Source organism: Acartia tonsa, chromosome 3, assembly GCF_053477335.1.
Source record: "Acartia tonsa isolate MP-2025a chromosome 3, ASM5347733v1, whole genome shotgun sequence".
Classification (NCBI taxonomy): Eukaryota; Metazoa; Arthropoda; class Copepoda; order Calanoida; family Acartiidae; genus Acartia; species Acartia tonsa.
In genome coordinates this window covers 14,078,934-14,098,815 of record NC_137262.1, presented here as the reverse complement: position 1 = coordinate 14,098,815, position 19,882 = coordinate 14,078,934, and the positions used below count along the sequence as shown (strand labels likewise).

Sequence of the window (19,882 nt, the reverse complement as noted above, 5' to 3'; positions counted from 1 at the left end):
ATCTATGCAAAATGGCGCCTTTTTTCCAATCCTAGCTGGTTTTAAAGGATTTTTGAAATTTTTATGGCCATGACTATTGAGATCCAATTTCTATTGGTACCATGGGGTTTTACGTTTGGAAAGAAACAGATTATGAATTATACTTTATTGCTACGCTTTTTGAGTTTGTTGTCCTTGTTTGAAGATAAGCGAACTTCAATTTATAGTTAGCAATTTAAAATAGCTGATGTTTGGTTTCATTTATGTCAAGAATATTTTTTAACAATAATAGATTGGCAGAAAACAAAGCCTTTGTTAAAATATTAAGAAATATGGTTCCGTAATTATAATTGTCAGTTTTTACTTATTATTATTATTATTGGTCTTAATTAACCATATTGTTTTAATTCTTCCTTATTATATTTCCTTTATCATAGCGTAGCTACTCTAACCACATTGTAATGTCTGTATGTCAGTTAAGATCTTTAAATTCTCTATGTTATCCTCATTAATTCTTGATTCCTATAAATCTAAATTATTAAGTGACAATACCTGCTATATCTGTGATAATAATTCTTCTAGTTAAACATTCATTACTGCCTTCTATTTTTTTGGATTGTCCAAAAATATGAAAACTTTTTACTTGGAATTTTTTCGAAGTACCAAGCAATTTAGGTAAATTAAAAGTAATTTTACAAGAACTTTTAATTTTCAGATTTCTTTCAAGTTTCTAACTAAATATGAAATTAATATTTAGACAATGCACATTAATAACTTAATGTTGACAATGAAACTAAACTATTATTAAAACTAAACCAAAATTATGATAATAAATAGTTTAAACTTGAATATAAATAGAACACAATAAAGGCCCTAGGCATGGGTTATTATAATTAAGAGTCGGGGACAAATATTCTTGAAGAAATGAATATGTAAGAAAATTAAGAGAAATAGTAGTTGCACGAAGTGCATTTATACTTGAATTTAGTGAACTGCATATTTTTTTTGCTCTATAGTTAAAACTACATCTATAGGACATATATTTGAAAAATTGAAAGAATTTCAATTTTCTACCAGGTAGTTTTAAAAATATCAAGACTTCAAAATCATATTTTTTCACAACATAAATGGCTGTCCTGTTTTCAGAAAAACAGCATGATGACTATTTTTGGTGCTTATTGTTATACAAAAATATATATTTTAGATGGTATTCTTGTAACTTATGCTTGCAATCAAACTTTTTAAATACACATCATGCAACTATCCCTTTAGTTTATCTAGATTTAAATTAATGGATACATTATTGACCAAGTTAAAACTTCTTTTTTATTTCAAAATTTATTTCCTGGATTTTTTGTTGTTTTTAAAAGTACAGTAGGTAGGTATTATATAATTTTAATGCCCACTCAATCGTTCTTAAAAAGATTTTTTTCAAAGCACTTGTCCCTAATTTATTTATAATATTGTTCATAAGTACAACAAAGTACATAATTATCCTTGGTTTTGGTTTGGTGCGGCACGTGTGGCTTTAGTTTTGGTTTGGTGCGGCGTGGTTGGTCATTTTTTATTACAGCTTATTGTATTATTCTAGTTTTAACATTTTATCACGTCATGGGACAGGTATAGACATTCAAAATAGTCCAAAAATTCACTTTAAGATTATTTTTAAAGTTAGAATGTTAAGTATTTTTAATCACTTCTTGAGGTTGGGTTGGGTTTGGATTTTCCATGCAGACTAAAAATAAACTATAAATGATAGATTTTCTGACGTGAAAAATTTCTGAAAAACAGACTTACAGACAAGCATCCTATTGCTCTTTATTGTAGATTAGTTTTATACTTTTCTCTTGTATTTATATACATTATAATATCATATTTTAGTACTTTAAACATTAAATGTTTTATTACTCAAGAAGTGTAAATATTTCTTAAGAATGAATATCCTTATTTCGGACTACATGACGCAATAAACTTAACCACTCCATTACTGAGTATAGACGTAATTTATTGACTTTGTTATAGAAAAAAAACTAAGGATAGTTTCATTGTTTTATCATTCTAAATAAACAAATATAAACTTGAAAATAAAGATTAAAGCGTCGTCGGTAAAAAAAATATTCATGGATGACGAAATTTTTAAGAATTACTCAATTGTAATTGCAAGGAACAAATGTTTCCATATATGGCGCAGCAATAATAGATTTTGAAAAAAGAAAGTACAGTTTAGTTAGGTATACAATAAGGCCACATTTTTATAGGTTGTATTAGTACGTTACTAAATAATATGACAAATTCTATACTATCCTAATATAATCCTTAAATAAAATTAAGAGGATGTCTGTGTGTACTGTGTTTAATAAAGGTTAAGGGATTTTTTATAACTATTATAGGGAAGGGTTCCACCACCTACCCAAAAGAAAATGCCCAAGAAAAAATGCCCCCCACAAAAAAATCTTTATCTTTCTAAAATCAAATGAAGTGCCCCTAGAGGCCTCTAGGGCGTAGCCGCCAGTTAAAAATAACATATAATAACTTAATTTTGTAAATCCATCAACAAAGAAAACAATAAATGCACAGACAGACTCGGTTTTTTAAGAAGCTGTAGCTGCATTGTCATTAAAATATACTTAAAATTGTCAAGTAAATGTATTTTCTGTCTATAATTATGCAATTTAAATTAAATTAGAAAATTATGATCATTAGAGAAGCAAAAAGAACAATTTAAGATTATCAAAAATTATTTAGTGGCTAAAATTTTCTTTTAAAGTACTCGTTAAATCAATCACAATTAGACTGAATTATTGCTTTTAAGATTTCACAATTTGACCAGCCATAATAATAAAAACAAGAACCTTAATATTTTCTGTGGTGCAGCTAATCCTTATAAGTAGCGAAGCTATTCTATAATATGAGATGTCGGTCTGTCTGTTTTCTGGTTAGCTCTGTAGTACATAAAAGATTCATATGACCACAAAGCATCTACTCTAAAACTCACCATGTCTGTTTGTCAATATTGTGGTTTTTAAAGTGGATATTCAAAAAAAAGATATGTTATCAGTTCTTTTTATATTTTGAGCTTCACTACTTATTAATGTTTTCATCCTTGTCACATTTTGACTCTTTTTAAAAATACTTCAGAGATAGTTCAATAGACAATAAATTTTTATGTTCTTGATTCTAAAAGTACATATTTTTGTCTGCTTTTCATGAAATTAAACAAATAAAATCATCAATAAACCAGTGTTTGCAAATGGTTTTTTGAATTGAGAAGAAGGGCTTTTCTTAATACAAAACCAGCGGTTGCGCTCATATTATCTACAAGCTCTGTATGTATTGGAATGTTTAGGGAAAGCAAAAAATAGCCGAAAACCATCCTGAGACTTGTATGAAGATTCAATAAAATGTAAATCTCAATCGGTTCAGCAATTTTGAAATCTTAAGCTACAGAAAAAAAACTATCTACTTTATAGAATAGGATGTAGACTCCTAGAGTATCTGCACTTGTAATAATAGTTTATTATAAATGATCAGTGATGACTGACCAGTACCACTCAGGGGAGGCCATGGCAGAACTACTCATCAATTTTGCCAGTAAATTCTCACCGCAAATGCATTCGCTTGCGGAAAATTCCTAGGTGTATAATATTGCTAAATTTATGATTTTGAATGAAGAAATAACTGGAAAAAATCACATATGTATGTATAATACTAAAGGTGTGATTTGAAGTATTATTTTATCTTATAAAATAGCCGAAATCCATTTCATGACTTCATCAACAAGGAGAAAAAAGGCTAAAACCATTCCAAGACCAAGCTTCCCTAAAATTAAAAACTCCATCGATATCTTAAAGGACAGACTGACGGACGGACAGACAGACAGACATCGTTCTACTTTGTATTATAGATAATAGGATTTAAACATCCTTTTATATCACTTTATTAGAGTACATGATAATCTGGTGTGAGATCCAAGTAATAATAAATCAATTGGAAGGACATGATATGCCAACAACATAAAATTGATTTGGAAAATAATTAGTACATTAAGTTTTGTAATTAAGTAATTTTAGAATTGCTGATATTTTTTTCTTAACTTAAATATATCATTTAAAACAATTTTGCCTTATTGATAAGATAAAGATTACGTAAGTTAATTATGTAATGTGCCACTAAAGCTAATGCATTGTTAACCACAAAAAAAATTCAGGTGCTGTATCCCTGATCAAAAGTGTCAAGTTTTTTTTACAGTTCTAAATTTTGATTATAATGTATGGGGTTAAGAAGTGTCTCGGGAAACAATTTAATTTTTGACATTTAACCTTTATATATATTATATATACCTTCAAATTAAATATGCAAACTTTATTAAGATGAAAAGTTTATTTTACATCCTATAAAGATTTGTATTGGCGTTAAAGATAAGTTTTCAGCAGAAAATACACTCCTTCCAGCAGGGCTTCGAAACCGATTAATATCCGCTTGATTAGAACCGGTTCTCAGCCACACTTAAAAATAATATGTATCATCGTATTACAGACAATTTTTCCACGAACATTAGTTAAAAACAAATAATGAAAACCAGCTTTAACTCAAATAAAGCAAATTATATATTTTTAAAAATTTTTTAGACGGAAGTCTGGATTCCTCCGGATGGCCTGAGGGAGGTGATTGGCTTGGTTCCGAGCCATCGCCACGTACCAACCTGGTGTCCCCTAACCACTCAACGTGCTCGCGCACGCCCTCATCACCCCTGCCGGGCTCCACGCCCCTGCGAACTGTTCAACCTGAATGGGAGGAATACGTGGTAAGTAATATTTTAGATCTTGGAAAGAAAACCAACTAGCGGATTTCGTCGTATTTTCACAGTAGCTTTTCTACTATTTCTAGCCCTTACGAGGGTCTCTAACCACACGGGACAATCATTAACATTTACCGAACCTAAAATAACTTTTCAAAATAATATAATAACCTACTGTGAAAGTACGACGAAATCCGCTACTTCCTTTTCTTTCCATGATCCAATATTTTTATTAAGTCAAATACACTTTTGTAGCCGAACCATTTTTTCATAAATTTAACTTTATCCCTATAACTTAGAAAAGTATTTCTTTAAGTAAACTTAATTCTTATTAAATTTCTTCTTTTTTGGCTAAAAATGGCTTAGAAATTACAGGAATAAATTATTGTTGTATCTTTTGTTCTATTGAACAGAAACGAATTGAACAGTTAACTACTTGTTTTTGCATAAAAATGAAAATCCTTGTCAACATTTTATCATACAATCAAGTTTCCTTAACAATTATGGGTGAAACAATAGTACCCCGTTTTCATAAAATAAATTGACATCGGTTAGCAGCTTAGACATAAGTTAAGGGTTCTGTTAAGTGTTTCATAGACCAAACTGAAGTAAATTTAACTGATCATGATAACCGATGTGTGACGTCATAACACAAGTTAAAGCTAAACCAATGTTCACATCAGTTAAGACTTAACCAAAGGTGATAAAAACAGCTTAACCAAAGCCAGCTGTCGAAATTCGTACGGGGCATTTGTACTTCAGAAGAAAAAAATAAAAACAAATACGAAATGGGGTGGCTTTTATTTTGTAAATTAGCAAACAGCTACGATGATTTTGTAGATTTAAAAATAAAATTTTTTTAAGGAAGAAAATTTTTTTTTCTCACATTACAAACCATACCATAACAAAGCTATCCAATAAATATAATTAATTCTAAACATTAAAAATTACTTATTAAAAGACTGCGGTCGCGCCCAGCCCCCTGCCCCCACACAAAAAAATAAATTTTAAAAAATTCAGCATTTGCCTATTTTGAAGATCTTAATTGACAAGGGATTTTTAAAAAATTGTTTTATCATACTAATATTATATTAATTTAACCTAAATTAAAAATTTCTTCTTTGTACTTTTTCTTCATTTTCTATGCTCTTTGCATCTTTTCATTACTTATACCATTAATAAAATAAACACCAAGATGTATTAGGTTTTTTTATAAGGCGACATTTGTCACAAATAGGCCTTTTATGCTAATTTAAATGAATTTTAGTACGGCAACCCTGCCTTTCATCGGTTAACTGCGACAGCTTATAACCTATGTTAAAAATGACGCATTTTCCACATCAGTTTATTTATGAAACCATTGTAAAACTTTTGCGTACTTTATGATTGGTAACTGAACTGAGAACAGTAACCTAACCACACTTATTTTAGATCAGTTAGCTGCTTGTTTAAGAAAACGGGCTAGTATTCAACCCAACTTTATCAAATAAAATACATGAAACATTTATATCAATTATAAAAAAAAGTTTGTATTCTGTCATCCCTATAATATTTCTGGCTGAGTGACTTTTAAATATATTATATAACAAACAATTATTCAGTGTAAGTTTAGCCTTGTAAACCAAACATTACATAATTCTATGTTCAATAAGTTGTTATAAATTACTATTGGTAACATCGATTTGGATGTAGGCCAATTTTAATTTTTTCTGCATATTGAAATAAGTGATTATTTATATAATTAGAGATGCAGCTTTTCCATAACTAAGGAAAAATGCCCGTTTGTCTTTAAAGTGGAGCATTGTTTATCAGTGTTGATTAAAAGAGATAGTTGTTTTCCTTGGGATCTATAAAAAAAAATATTTTAACAGTTTTTTAAGACACCATTTCAGAAGCGGTTAGGTATAGCACTTACAAATCCAGCAAATTTACAATAGATGTATTTTTGGCAAAATATTTTCTTTGTTTTTCTGATGTCAAAAATATATCCAATAGTTTTAAACATATGTTAAAAATACATCCGAGACACTGGCATTTACACATCCATACTCTTCAACTGTATGTCATAAATACATCCAACAATGGCTAATATACATCTAGATAAATTCATATGAATATTTTAATATTTTTGTACAATTAATTAGATTTTGTACAGTTTGTACATAAAATCTTAATTTAAAATCCTTGGCCCAAATTATTTACCCTCCCCCTTTTTAATTACCTTTTCCAAAGGCGCTCTCTATAAAACATCAATACATTTGCGCAAGTGGTCAAATAAATGCTAAATAATATAATAATTATGATATTTTTATTGTTAGTTCATTGTTTTGTTATTGAACAGAGGGAATTTTCATAAAGGCCAGAATTTATTCTTGTGTTTAGATTAGGCAGATGTATTTTTGACAGTCATTGATATACTAAAGTCATTTGTAAAGCTAAAATTCAGTTTGTTATAAATGCATCCATACTTCTTAAATTGCACTGGCGAAAATACATCTACTATACTTTTGCCGGATGTGTAAATGGCATTCCCCATTAGACTTTTTGGTAATTCAAAATTTAAAAAGCTTTGCAGATTTAGATATTGATATTCTTGTTGTTTACAAAACTGTTATATAAAGAATTTGTCAAATTTGGAAAAGTGATCCCAAAAATTGATTTTAAAAGTAGAGGTTTAAATTAAGATGAAAATTACCTTTGATACCCTTTGATATTTGTTTATCTTATTTGCAGCATCGTATTACAAGGATTTAATTACGTGAAAAATTGCCTGTAATACGATGCTATACATAATTCTTCAGTATGGCTAAGAACAGGTTTTAATACAGTGGATAGCAATTTATTTTCGAGTTATACTTGAAAATAGATTAAAAATACCATACTTAATTTAATTTTTATCCAAATTAAGCCTGTCTAAGATTATTCTAATCTTTATTTGTCTCTTTCTAAAAATGATGTTGTAATTAATCACTGTTATATTTTGTTTTGACAGAATTTGTTGAATGTTAGTCAACAGTTAACTCTATCCAAATCAACATGTAAAATACAAAATTAAATTTATTTCCTAGTTATGAAAATAACATTTTGATAACAGTGAATATTAATATTTTAGTTGTTAATTGATAGAATTAAGTTATTAAGAATGTTACAGTTTGATATTGATGATATAAATCAGGTTATTTCATTATTAAAAAATTATGTATAATGTTTTAGACGCGTCTATAGAAGTTTATTAGTCGGCGTGATGGAATTTATAATTGATATTTATCGCATCGTATAATATACAGCTTTCCACGGATATTAAGATGAAAAATTTATAGATTAAAACCAGTTTTGTTAGAACTGAGAGGCCGAAGGCCAGGTCTAACAAAACCGATATTAATCTTATTATTTTTATTATAATATTCGTGGAAAATTTTCTGTAATCCGATGCTATACAAGATGTTCAGTATGGCTTAGAACCTGTTCTAATCCAGCGGGTAATGATCGGTTTCGAAGTCATATTGGAAATTTGTTTTGAATAAAAAGGCTAACCACTTCGAAACATTGCACTGCTATTGATTCGTGTCTTCCTTGCTTTAGTAAACTTTTTGTGTTAAAAACTTCAATATTTTCAATAAACAATTACTTATATTACGCAATTTCTATTTTTTTTTACAAATTGAATCTTTCTGAAACCGTTAAGAAATCTTATTTGATTTATTTCTATAGAAATCATAATTTGTCATTTTATAATTTCACCATATTAAGGATTAAGATGGATAGCCGTCATAAAAATATTCTTAATATTAATCCTTATTATGTGAACTTTGAAACTTCATGAATGTAGTTTAAAGATTGCCATTATTTGTTATACAATTAACACATTTTATATATTAAGAAGATAAGTCCAGTTTACAAATTATAATTCATTAAATGTACTTACTCTATTAATAGATAAATACTTATTTACTATTTAATGAATCTTAGATTTTAATTGATTTTGCTTACGGCTTATTGATAACATATCTAATTTCTAAGAAAGTAGATTTTCTTATAAATTATAAAATCAATATTGGAACTAATATTGGATGAAACATTTAAATAAAAAAAACCTAAAGTGAACAGAACAGACTAAATTTAAGCATCTAAAATGAATATTAAAAAATAAATTTTGCTTTAGGTATAATTTTTTACTTCTATGTTCTTTCGTTATAAACTAACTAAATATTTTTTATTTGTAGGACTCATCCGGCCGCAAATTTTACTACAACGGAAAAACGCGGGAGAAGAGTTGGAAGCCGCCGCGTATCCGCAACCGCGGCACCTCCGAGGGCTATTCCGCGCCCACCAGCCCCGACCCATCCGGTGCCGACTCAGCGTTTGAGATGAGCCCGGGTGTATCGGAGTCGGAATCGCGCAGTGCAGAAGAGGAGCGGATGTTGGTTTTACCGCCGCCGTTATTGATGTTGGACAGTGAGAATGGCGGTGACATGGACACACAATCGCCGCCTAGCAAGGAGGCGCTAGAGGAAACTTCATCAACAGAGCTTCTTTTAGACGAGACAGGCACATATATTCAATATTAATAAACATTTTAGTCTTTTTACTTTCACTAGAGCCTTCACTAAAGAAGTTTAACTGTAAAGGAGAACAATATCGGTTAAGTGATTAGCGAGTTCCTTCGCTACAGACAAAAAAGCTAACTACTTTTTGTAATAGGGTTACTACATAAAACCATCATTAGTAAAGGAATTAGAAACAGTAAACATTTGTTTAAGGATGAAAGAATTTTCCCAATCTTTATCCCACAATAAAATTTGAGCATTCTTCATACTTGACTGAGCAATTGTGAGCAAAACAAATTGAAAACTCAAAATCAGTTCTGTGAAAAAATCCTTGTTGAAACATAAACCATTAACTAGAATTAATGATAATTGTCACTTTCATTTGTTTAATTACTGTGCTAGGACACTTAAAGCTAATTACTTCAATACATAATTACTGGCTTTAATGATATTAGATATGAATGTTATTAATATCATTTTTAACCCCCTTCCCCGTATTTTTTACATATACTATGTTTTATATTGGACAAAACCCTTTTTTCTATAGGGCAAAACGATTTAAGATGTGTGTCATTATTTTGTTTTTAAGCTTTAAACATTTTTAAAATGAATATATTGTGTTTTAACTAGATCCTAACAAAATAGATGATGATCTGGGCAATGATAGTGGTGGTGATCTTATAGATGAAGAAGAACTAACAAACAACAATAATAACAATCATCTGCCTGCCGGGACTGCCGGACAACAGGAGTTGATTCCTAATGGTTATGAGGTCCGGTTTGATGGAGATGAACGTTATTTTGTTAATGTTTTTACAGGTAATAGAATGGATATATTATTGTTTGGATCCTACACCAGATTTTCATGTTCTCTAATAAAGTGAAACACGCAGCGGGCTAAAATAAAGATTCTCCCTTCCAGCCCCTTTTAACCCAAACCCTTCAAACCTACTGGACGAATGAACTGACCAATAAAAGAGTTCCATGTTAGCAAGCTAAATTGAAGACAATTTTCCCCCTGTCATAATATCCACGTACGTTATACATCCATTGATAAAAGTTTTATTGATATTTCCTCCGTTTTTAAAACCAGTTCTGAGCCATTAAGAAAAAATCTGTTTTCATATCGTATCATTGAGTTTAATGAAATTAGTACCTTTTTCGATGGTTTGACTTTAGCCCCTTGGGGCCAATAAAACTGGAATTAATCCTTTAATTTTTCGGTATACTATCCGCGTGTTTTTAATAATAAAACAATTTGCTTTATCAAATGAGTACTTATTTACCAAGGTCAATTTATAGAAAAAAAAGAAATAAAAAATACTGAAAAGTTCTGGTTTTCAAATCATATTGAAGGAAGTGAATAAAAAGTATTGATATTGTCCATGTAAAAATGTCATTGAGAATTGTCTACAACTACATTTATGAACGCATATGCACTGCTAGCATTTAATTTGACTAATTGTTTTATTACAGAGAAAAATACATATGAACATAATTGTGAATATTATATATCCTTGGACATTGTCTTTTCTTGGCACTTGTAATTGAAAAATTAGGGAGAAGGAAGTTGAGGAGAGGTGGGGGGATGGTGGTGTGAGATTTTTATAAAATTTTAGCTGCATGAAAGCGTGAGAAATAATTATGTTTACACAAAATAACCAATACCTATCTGTAACTTTTTGGGGGGGATTTTTTATGCATTAATATGACATTTTGACACTTAGTAAATATTAAGAAAAAGAAAGGGATGTGGATAATTTGTTTGCTTATTTTGATATACCTAAAAGTACACACAAATTTATAATTTAAAGAGGATCGTATGAACCCCAGAAATAATTCCTGATAAGAAGCAAAAAATTGAATTTAAATAATGAAAATTACCTCTCCCTCCATATTCTTAAATAATTTCCTGTCATGATATTAAAATAATACAATAAATTTTGTTACCAAGTAATTTGTTTGGATAGTACATGGTGCTGAGATCAAAAAAGATTATTCATGTTTTGATTTTAATTTAACCATAATAATATTGTAATTATGTTTTAAAGAATTTTACATTTAAGTTCAGTTTTAATATTACATTTTTCAAGAACAGGAATTAGTTAGAAACAATATAAACCAAATTTAAGACCAAGATAAAATTATATTGTAAAGGCTTACTTTTTTTTACCAGTACTTCATAGTATCATCCAAGTTTAGTTAGTTTTGGTGATTAATTCATTATTAGTAATATGTTGTTTATGTTTATAGGAGTATGTTGGTATAGTACACAGGACAAAGATGGGCGGACCTATTACTACCAGGAGAACAGTGATAAATCTTGTTGGGAACTTCCAAATGTCGCCCAGACTTTTCAGGTATTTATTATTTAATTTGTTGAATAAGTAGGTTTGTTATTAGATTGAATTTGTTAAAAAAGAAATATTTTCTGCATAAAATGAATACATACATCATTTGATATTGTATAGCTCAATCACTTTAGCATTTAAATCCTAATCATTTTTGTTCATTTTTCATATTTTTCCTTTTGCGGTTTCCGTTAAAGTGCCTATGAGTGGGGAGGGAAGATTTAGTTTCTCTAATATTTCAGAGATAGGTTATTTTGGATTGGGTACTATCCCTACAGGTTTGGGTAAAGACCCCACAGTAACAAATATCGCCCCCCCCCCCCCCCCCCCCTCCTTATTTTGGATCATTTTTAAAATATGGGAGGAGGGGATTCAGTGCCGTTTCTTCTACTTAAATTATTTTTTTAATTAAGTTGAGATAAAGGTTTGAAACAAAATTTAGTCCTTATTTATATCTTATCTAGATGGAGCCAAACTATGGTGAATATTGTCCAAACTTCAATCAGCAGTTTATGAAAAAAGACAAAGCATATTTATTTTCAATAAATTGTATTTTTGATTTGTACTTGTCACTACTCTTACCTATGTTGTTAAACTTTGTATTTTGAAATTCAGATGATCAAAATGAATCTTAGGGACAAGATTTGATAATGTTCAGTTACATACTAGAAAATATGTATCTTCTTTTATGGCATTCAGAATTCGATGAGTTAAATTTTCTTTATTTTGATATCTGATATTTGTTCTACAAAATCAGCTGTAGCTAAAATACTGTATGAAAATCTTAAAAAAAAACTTAACAATTTCTAATAATATTAATAAACCTTTTTACAATTTAGAAGTTTTTAAGACCTGTAAACACTTCTTTTTTATTTGTATAACTTTTTGTTATTATCGTAAAAAAAAATTTTTTTTATTGAATTATGTTATTTTTAGGATCACAGTGTAAACCCGAGTCCTGTTCCAGAATACCACCATCAACTACCTTCAGACCAACAGCAACAACAGCCAACCACCAGCACAGCAAGTACAACAACTGATCACAGCCACCACACACAAGCGGCTGCTGGCGTGCCACAGTCAATGATCGCCAGCAGCGGCCAGCCGCCACCGTTTTTGAAACAGCTATCAAACACAAGTTCTGTTGGTGGTGGAGATCCACTGCTGCCTGGCGGCCGCGTCCAGTTGGATCCTCTGCATGGCAAATTTCACCAATTTCAGCAGCATCATCCGGAGGCTGCTGGCAGTCATGGAGCAGTCAATATGATTGGCGGTGGGGATGTGCAAATACCTGTCCTTAAACAGGGCTCTTTGTTTAAAACTAGGTTAGTATCGCACCTTTATAATTCAACTTCTTAAAACAGAAAAACATTTTGAAGGAAAGGAATTGTCATTTGTAAATGTTTTTAATGTAATGCGCAATTTTCCTAAATGTTTAAACAAAAGGGGTAGTTGCACGAAATGCATTTAACCTTGAATTAAGTGAACTGCATATTTTTTCCTGTTCAATGGTTTAAACTACATGTGCAGAACACATATTTCAAAGTATTTAAATTTTCTACCACGCGGTTTTAAAATATGAAGACTTGAAAATCGTATTCTTGTGAAATATGTAATTTATATAGCTGGCTTATTTTCACTAAAACAGCATAACGACTAATTTAGTGATTTATTGTTTGTTATTTATTGTAATTTAAAATTATATCTGTTTGAAGGTATACTTGGAACTTACGTTTGAAATCTTTTTTTTCTGAAATGTACTTAATGCAACTATCCCTTTACTTGAAAACAGATGCTATTTTATTCATGTACTTTATTCTCCTCTTTAAACAAACATGCTTTGTAAATTATTTTCATTCTATTTATCTACTTTCAGACTTGAGGAACGCGGGAAAAAGTATCGTAAGAATTGGTCCTCGTGCAACCTGGTGTTAACAGACAAGATGTTGGTCTTCTACAAGGACACCAAGTCCTTCACTAAGCCAGACCAGCACCTGGACCTGACTGGGGCGAGGATAGAGTGGTGCAATAGTGACAAGTCTAAACGGCTGAACGTGTTTGAAATCTCAACAGTTCTGGAGCAGAAAATTTTGCTACAGGAATGCATCAAATATTTTTTTAAATATTTGTTTCTTTAATTTGAGACAAATAAAAAAGTTTATTAAAACTACTTCAAATGGATAACTACCAATTTCTTTGACATTAATCTTTTTTTTATTTCAATATTTCTAATGCTAGCTATCAATGTTTTGTCCTAAGTTGAAGGAGGGGAGGGTTTGAGAGACAGTTTTCCTCCCTCAAATATATTTTTATAAAGACACGAAAAAAACTTCCCTGAATTGAAAAACTTATTCTGTACTGAGTCAAGCGAGATTTTTTTACGTCACAGGCAGATAGACAGCATGTTTTTGTTCCAAATTTGTAGATGTGATTATTTCTACTCTACATATTTACAAAGTTGTAAAATATTTTGCATTTGTTCCCAGGACGACGACTTTACCATAGCCAACGATTGGTTCTCTAGAATTGAAACTGTGATAGTTACATTAAGCCAAAAAGAACTTGTGGTTCGCAACATGCTGCAACAAAAATCCGCCACCATGGACGGTGCCGCGTCGTCTTTCCCGCCACGGGGCAGCCTGGCGGACGGCGCGTCAACTACCTCAACCCTGTTAAGCACCAGCAGCAGCAAGCGGGGAAGCAGTAAGGTGAACAGAACAAAGTCGCTGAAGCTAACCGTAGGCGGTCAGATGGTGGTTAGTGGCGGCAGCAGTGAGCCGGATTCCCCCAGTGTTGTCAATGTTCCCATCGTGAAGGAGAAATCCAAGATTAGGGACAAGTTGAGAAAGTTCTTCTTGAGAAGACCCAATATGGAGGATCTTATGAAGCGGGGGATCATGAAGAATGAACCAGTGTTTGGAAGCACTCTAGTCATACTCTCAAAGGTGAGATATAGCATTTCGTTTACTTGGTAGTTTCTAAAAAAAAGATCAACTCGTTATTAAAAGTATTTTAGTCAAGTTCTTCATAGATTTTTAAATGTTTTTCTTTTGAATGGCTGCTTTTTTACCCTGGGGAAAACATTATCAATATTTTTTGTAAGTAGAGGAAACAATAACTGTTTTACAAGCACTAGAATGTTTTAGCAATTTCAATGAAGATTGGGTTTAAAAGTTTGTTCAATGTTTTGAGATTTTAATGTTTACACGCACTGGGAAGTTTTAGCAATTCCCATGATGATTAGGTTTTCAATGTTTCCTAAAACACTGAAAAAAAATCTACAAACTGAAAAAAATTGAGAAAAAAAACCCTGCAATGAAAAGATTCAGTAATGTTAATTGCTAATCTTTCTAGTGCTCCGTGTAAAAAAATTTTTTCTTTAATTTCAGGCTGAGCAGAGTGAAGTACCCCTGTTTGTGAAGAAGTGTATCCAAGTTCTGGAAAGTAAAGCAGAATTCCTACAGACAGACGGAGTATACAGACAGTCAGGAAACCTCTCTACAGTACAAAGATTAAGATTACAGGTATAAAATCAGGGAGAGAAGGAACATTGGACTGTTTATTACACTATTATAGTCCCAAAGTTTTATAATAACGCTTTCCTATGCGTTGGCCCAACAACTTTTGTGTATCATTATTGGGGATGTACAGTACGTCAATTTAAAGGCCATTGCAATGTTAATAACAGTAATACTTCTTTTAAAAACGGTTTCTGTAATAATACATTTTGCATTTCTATGCCATTTAGATTAAACTAATAGAGATTTCAAACAATATTTTTCGTAACAAATTCTAACAAGTAGTTGGTAGGTAATACTTTTCTTAAAAATATATTTAAAAAATATTTGAACCTGTTTTTTTAGATCGATCATGGCAACACAGACATCTTGGACACCATAGACGACGTGCACGTGTTGACCGGAGCCCTTAAACTTTTCTTCCGCGAGCTTAAAGAGCCTCTCATCCCCTGGGAGAGCGTGGACAGGCTGATAACCGTGGCCAGTCTGCCCAGCCGCAAGGCCAAGATCAAGGGATTGAAAGAGGAGATGTCTCGTCTACCCGAGTGTCACCGGGCAACTTTAATCTGCCTGCTGCGCCACTTGGATAAAGTGACAACGTACAAGCTGGTCAACCGGATGGCTGTATCAAATTTGGCGATTGTGTTTGGGCCAACACTGATGTGGCCACCCACACATGTAACTAACACGAACATTGCATTGAATATGATGCAGCAGAATATGATTGTTGAAGCTTTAATATCAAACCTCTCTTACATTGTGTGATAAATAATATATTTAAAATTTTTAAATTCTCACTCTTAATATTAGATACTTTAATATATGTAGATCACTTACAAATACACAACGAGACACAAGAAATTTAAATAGTAAAAATTAAATGCTAATAATTAGCTTTCATTGCTAACATTTAGCTCTTCCAACTTTGTTTTTCACAAGCATCAAAAGTTTAATCAATTTGAATTGCTATTATTTCACATAAAAACACCCTATCAGTAATATTTAGAAACCTAAATAATTAAAATTAAACCCTATGTAAAAAAAAATATGTAAATAAATGCCAGTGATTACTTACAAGCAAATTTAGCGCTTATTCCTACAAACCTATTTTGTTTAAATACTGAAATTATGATGAAAAATATTTACTATTTATTATTATTGACTTGAGATTAATTTAATGAGCTCAATTTTATTTTTTCATAAAATTACTATTTAGCTGTTATTACACGATGTTGCTAGATTATTGTTGCCTTGGTATCAAAATGAATAATTCTTCCAGTTAATGGCTTCCATTACAAAGAAAAAAAAGAAATATATCAATTTTATTTCAAGTTCTGAAAACCTTACTTTTTTAAAGAGTATAAGTTTGTTATCAATTCTAAAATCCGTGAATTTTATTCAAATACTTTAAATATGTGCAATTAATTCAATTATTTTTGGAAACAAGTAGATCCCTTGCATTTGTGTGTTAACCCTTTTTTAGTATTTAATTTATTTAGTTGTAACTCCCAATGCATTAAACATTATTTACTTTAACATTTCCTTATAGTTTTATTATAATTAATTGTCTTTTTATTATATCCTACAAAAGGTTGTGAGTTTTATTTGGATTTGGAGTTCATGACATTGTAAAACAATAGATTTCCTTGTTTGTCAGGTTTTTTTAAAATTATATCTGTCTGTTAATTGATAGATTTATCACTAAAATATTTCCTCCTCCGTCCCCTTACTTTTGAGATAAAATGGAGGACTTATTGGGTGAGAAAGTTCATGTTTTTATTCAATTCATTTGTCCAGTCAACACAATTATTATTAATTGCTCTTGAAATGAACATGTTAAACTGTTAATTGTCAATGCCTTTCTTCTTTATAAGATTGAATTCCTAAATGCCAGAAAACCTTATCTAAAAATAAAACTCATACCCATTTTTAAATGTGTGTTTTTTAGAACAGCTTGCTTGTCAGAATTAAAATCCCTCCAAGAGAAACCTTTAAAATTGTGTTGTGTTATTTTTTATCAGCAAATAAAAATCTTTATTGATAAAGCAATTATGTGATATGGGATAGTTTGGTGGGGCTATAAAGTTTATATTAATTTGGTGTACTTAATGTTAAAGATACAATGCCTATTTTCATACTAAAATTATTTCTATTTATCTCATTTTTTTTGGTAAGATTGACAATTGTTATCGATAATTGAATTAAGTTATGATAAACTGTGGCCTAGTACTTAAAAATCAATTTGAATATTCCTCTTATGCATCCCTTGATCTCCCTGTAATAAGTATTTCAATCATAATCAACTTATATTTAAAAAAGTATTTAATTTATATGTAAATAAATTTTAGTTTTCATGTATGATATTGAAATTAAATTGAAACTGCTTTAAAACATGTGAAACCAAATTATGCCAGTATTTTTAAATTTCATGCAATTTAGTAAAATTCTTGATTTCTTCAGGGGCTCAAATTTTGTAAACTTTATTTTAGTTAATAATATGTAAGAATTAAAATTGTTTTCCCCTGATAATAATATTTCACCTTATTGATATTTTGCATCTAATACATTCTTATATGCAATTCTTTCCACTAGGTACTTAATATCACTAAAATTTTAAGATTAGTAATAATTATTTATCGCATCGTTTTATAGACAGCTGTCCGCGGATACTAAAATAAAAAATTATTAGATTAAAACCAGTTTTGTTAGGCCCGATGAGCCGAAAGCCCGGGAACAACTAAACTGGTTTTGATTCTATAATTTTTATTTTAATATTCGTGTAAAACTGTCTGTAATACAATGCATGATTTTTCAGTATAGCTGAGAATAGTTTCTAATCCAGCGGATATTATCGGTTTCGAAGCCATACTGGAAAAATGTTTTTTTGCTGAGCATGTGATAAATCTGTTAAGAGATTTGTTCAAAATTTATTATTTGCACTCATATATTTTTCTCATTCTTAAATTAATGAAATAAGAATAATAAATAAAATGATAACAGAATCAATTTAATTTTGTTTAGACTTACTAAATATTACCCCAACGGTTTCATAAAGGGATAAGACAATGGGTGATGAATTGAGGTTAACCAACCAATGAACTAATCAATCAAAATTCAACAAGAGTCTCCAAAGTTGTCAAGCCAATGAATGCGGAAACTTTGCATCAGTTTGTTGGTTAGCGAGATCTTTTCGGACAGACAATAAAATCTTATTATACAACAGTGTTTTATTGGGCTAACGCATGCTGCATGCTTCTGTAGTTACAGGTAAAATGAAATTTTTATTTAGCGCCTGGGTAGTTGTAGTTTAACAGATTTACACCGTTTCATGTTCAAATATATTTGATGACATTTTATATAAAAACCAAAACAAGGATATCAAATATTTTACTAAAGATTTCCACAATTTAAACCTAAAGCTTCGTTTTACAGGACGTAATTAAATTGCCATTTTTCAGATAAAGTTGTAAAAAGTCAAATTGTGAATCAATTTTTAAAGTTTGTTAAACGGCAAGCCGCGCTACCACTTTAGTAAACCTGATGAAACGGGCATTAACAATTATTTTAAATTCACAACACATATCCATTCATAGGATGCACCACAAATTCGCGATTAAGAAACTTTTACACGCGTTTTCTTTAACCATTGCGCGCCACGTGTGTTCAAAGTTATTTCGTACATCTGTCTTGTATAAAATTCATGCAATAGATTATATGGATCTACTGCACATCACGGTAAAATATTGCTGGTAACGAATATTGCCAAAATTTTATGAATTTTAAAGGCTGCTAGCTGCCAAACGGCTCAACGTACAGATCATGCCCACACAATGTTTTAAGCGGTATAAGAAGGCCTACAAATAATCTGGAATAGCCATAAATCAATAATGCATAATTATCTAGCAGTGCAGAGAAATGCGCGAAAAAGACCTATTTTTCGCGTTTTTTCTTCAGTGAAGCTTTCCCTGTGCATCAATGGATCTTGGCTATTCCAGATTATTTGTAGGCCTTCTTATACCGCTTAAAATGGTTTGCGGGTATGATCTGTACGTTCAGCCGTTTGGCAGCTAGCAGCCTTTAAAATTAATAGATTTTTGGCAATATTCGTTACCAGCAATATTTTACCGTGAACTGCAGTAGATCCGATTATATAATAAATTCTTTTCAAAACAAACAATCCTACAATATAAAGTATTAATGTTTTTGTCTAAAGAAGCTAAATATCTCAGAAATTGCTGGTTAGAATTGAGTTGTTTTAAGCTATGTAAAAGAGGAGTTAATTTAAGAACTGGGGATAAAAACTACAACATTGAACAAAGTTTTGACACATTTGCGTAAACAGTGAGTATAGCTGGCTTTATCTTTGGACTGACAGGATAGGTTATAAAGAAAAAATCATTATATGATGAATTTTCCTAAGTTTTAAGATTTTTTGGATAGGCCTCCAGGTTCAGGAGCTGCAGGCCTCCAGGTTCAAGAGCTGTAGGCCTCCAGGTGGTCTATGGACAGGTAAAAATAGAAATAATTTTTTAAAGAGATAGAGGTAAACTTATTTTACAAAATATGCATCTTTCTTGTTCAAATAAGTAAATAACATTAAAAAATATGCATATTTTGTTATATAAAATGACCTCTTAACTCTTCAAAAAAAAATTATTTTGGTTTTTACCTGTCCAGAGGCCACCTGGA

The 19,882-nt window shown here is 30.7% G+C and overlaps 1 protein-coding gene across 1 annotated transcript in view; it reads left to right on the top strand.

Moving 5' to 3' along the window:
• LOC145313399 (uncharacterized) overlaps window positions 1–18,195 on the top strand; it is a 30,985-nt gene extending 12,790 nt beyond the window's left edge. Inside the window, exons 6-14 of the mRNA XM_080152768.1 lie at window positions 4,608–4,783; window positions 9,001–9,325; window positions 9,955–10,143; window positions 11,578–11,684; window positions 12,612–13,000; window positions 13,552–13,776; window positions 14,164–14,620; window positions 15,065–15,199; window positions 15,539–18,195. Coding sequence (XP_080008894.1) covers window positions 4,608–4,783; window positions 9,001–9,325; window positions 9,955–10,143; window positions 11,578–11,684; window positions 12,612–13,000; window positions 13,552–13,776; window positions 14,164–14,620; window positions 15,065–15,199; window positions 15,539–15,958 — 2,423 coding nt within the window. The 3' untranslated portion in view covers window positions 15,959–18,195. The remainder of the gene's footprint in view (window positions 1–4,607; window positions 4,784–9,000; window positions 9,326–9,954; window positions 10,144–11,577; window positions 11,685–12,611; window positions 13,001–13,551; window positions 13,777–14,163; window positions 14,621–15,064; window positions 15,200–15,538) is intronic.
• Window positions 18,196–19,882: the final 1,687 nt, after the last annotated feature.